Consider the following 3,067-nt stretch of genomic DNA (forward strand, 5'->3'; position numbering starts at 1 on the left):
AAATATATATATATAATATATATAAATTTTTAAAAATATTTATTTAAAAAAAATATATTTTAAATTTTTAAAAAAAAAAAAAAATATATTTTTAAAAAAAAAAACTTTTTTTTTTTTAATTAAATAAAAAAAAAAAAAAAAAAAAAAAAAAAAAAAAAAAAAAAAAAAGAATTATACGAATATTATATATATATATATATATATATATATATATATGTATGTATAAAATGAAGAAACCATCAAATAAACAAAAAATATTATATATATATAATATTATTTTGTAAATTAAAAAAAAAAAAAAATTCTTTATAAAAAGTTTTATATATATTATATATATGTGTATTTTTAATTATATATATTATATACATATTTTTTTTTTATATTTTTTTCACAATTAGAAAAATATGTATTATAAATGATTGTAAAAAAGGAAAGGCTTTGAACATGTATTGTTAAAAAGTAAAAAGTAAATATATAATATTATATGTATTCATATTCTTAATATGGATAAAAATTTTTATTTTGAGACTACACAAGAATAAAAATCAGAACTTTAAAAGGAAAAAATTATTAGTATATCATAAAATTATATTATTATATATATATATATAAAATATATTTTTTTTTTTTTTTTTTTTTATATTTACACTTTGTATGGTTGACACCTCATTTGTCGTCTTATAAAATATATATATATATATATATATATATATATATATATATTTATTTATTTATTTATTTATTTATTTATATATTCATAATATTGTGAGAGAATATTGTGGATATAAAATATCAAAGGTGTAATATAAGTAAATTTTTATTTACATCCACTTAGTATATTATTTTTTTTTATTTTATTTTTTTTTTTTTTATTTTATTTTTGTTATATATATTTTTTCTTTTTTTTTTTAATATGAAAGATAAACATAAAAAAGTAGAATATGCCGAGAAGGATGTTGAAATAAAAGAAATTGAAAAAGATGATGGAGATAATAAAGTATTTGTAAACAATTTGTTGACGAGCGTTAATTATATTAACAATGCTATAGTACATAAAGATAATAGGCATATGTTACGTATGTTGAAATATATTAAAAATATTCGATTAAGTATTAGGAATGATAAGAATATGTCGATGCCAATAATTATTTATTTAATAAAAAGAATTTTTAAAGAAAATTATCCTATTTATAATATATTAAATAAATATATGAACATATATGAGGAAGGGTTATATAAAGAAATTAGTGATTTTTATAATATAAACGAAAAAACATATATGAATTGTTTACCAGAATTAGAAGTTTTTTTTTATTTATTAATATTATTATATTTACTTGATGAAAAATGTTATGATGAAGGTATGGAATTATCAACCATAATAATAAATAGAATAAATAAAATAAACAGAAGATCATTAGATTATATTAATGCGAAAGTATATTTTTATTATTCTTGGATACATGAGCTAGGAGGAAAATTATCACAAGTTCGACAGAAATTATTATTTATATATAGAAATGCATGCTTACATAGGGATATTATGACACAAACAGTTGTAGTAAATTTAATATTAAGAGATTATATTAAACATAATTTATATGATCTAGCTGTCAGGTTTATAAGTAAAACTTCCTTTCCAGAAAATTTATCATCAAATGCACAGTATGCTAGATATTTATATTATATAGGGAAAATATTAGCTGTACAATTAGATTATAGTGAAGCACACAGAAAAATAACACAAGCCTTAAGAAAAGCTCCACAACATACTCAAAGCGCAAAAGGATTCAAACTTGCAGCTACCAAAATGGAAATCGTTGTTGAATTATTAATGGGAGATATACCTGACCGTTCCATATTTAGTAATAAAATCATGTACAAAAAATTAATTCCATACAAACATGTTGTATCAGCTGTACGAAATGGAGATATCAACAAATTTGCTCAAGTTATGAATAATTACACGGACTTATTTATTCATGATGGTGTCTACTTATTGATTAAGAGAATTCACCACAATGTTATCAAAACGGCCTTAAGAATAATTAATCTTTCTTATTCAAGAATTTCGATCGTAAGAAAGAAAAAATAATAAAAATAAAACAAAAAAAATAAAATAAAATAATAAAATAAAATAATAAAGTAATGTATGGGTGTTAAAAATTATATGTTATTTTATAATATTTTTGATTAATTTTTTTTTTTTACCTGAACGGTTCAGAATATTTTGTACATTTGGACAAAAATATATATATATATATATATATATATATATATATATGTATATTTGTAATATTTTGAAATAGAATTTATTTTACCTGAACTGTTCAGAATATTTTGTAAAATTGTTTAGAAATAAATATGTCTATGTTTGTGCTTACATATATGTATATATTTATTTATTTATTTATTTATTTACTTACGTGTTGTTTTATTTTTATCCCCTTTTTAGAACGATATTGGCAAAAAGATCGGAATTGAGTCGTCCCTCGATGTTGTAGGAATAACTGCAAAAGCCATTCACGACGGTGTGATTGAAGGAACTATTGATTATGAAAATCAATATGTAGAGTCCAAATCTAATAGTGATATATATATAACAGGGGACCCTATGAAAACGTTTCACAAGAGAATAGCATTTTGTTTACAGTTATATTCTGATGCTATAAAAGCAATGCAATATCCAGATGAAAATGAAAAAAAAGAAAATGAGGAAGCAAAAGAGAGAAAAATGAGACAACAAGAGGAATTAGCTCAGGCCGAGGAAGGAGATCTGGGCGATGATAATGACTTGTTATAAAAAAGGAGATAAGCGTGGCTATATCATAAAAAACGGAGTTTTTATAATCAATTCGAATAAATAAAAAAATATATATAATATGAACACACATATATATATATATATATATATATATATATATATATATGTATATATATTTTTCCTTTTAAACTTTCTGCTCATTTTCTTTTTTATTTTTTTCATATTTTTTCTTATTTTTTCATATTTTTTCATATTTTTTCTTATTTTTTAAGTTGAAACCATCAAAAAAAAAAAAAAAAAAAA

At 19.4% G+C, this 3,067-nt stretch overlaps 1 protein-coding gene across 1 annotated transcript; it reads left to right on the plus strand.

The window, feature by feature from the left end:
• Positions 1–913: 913 nt before the first annotated feature.
• Positions 914–2,803, plus strand: PRSY57_1337100 (26S proteasome regulatory subunit RPN3, putative; the record flags this gene model as incomplete). The annotated part of the gene is made up of 2 exons (XM_012909300.2): positions 914–2,077; positions 2,456–2,803. The coding sequence occupies 2 exons, from the start codon at positions 914–916 to the stop codon at positions 2,801–2,803; spliced, it is 1,512 nt and encodes a 503-aa protein (XP_012764754.2).
• Between the last annotated feature and the right edge of the window lie 264 nt (positions 2,804–3,067).

Source organism: Plasmodium reichenowi, chromosome 13 (genome assembly GCF_001601855.1).
Source record: "Plasmodium reichenowi strain SY57 chromosome 13, whole genome shotgun sequence".
Classification (NCBI taxonomy): domain Eukaryota; phylum Apicomplexa; class Aconoidasida; order Haemosporida; family Plasmodiidae; genus Plasmodium; species Plasmodium reichenowi.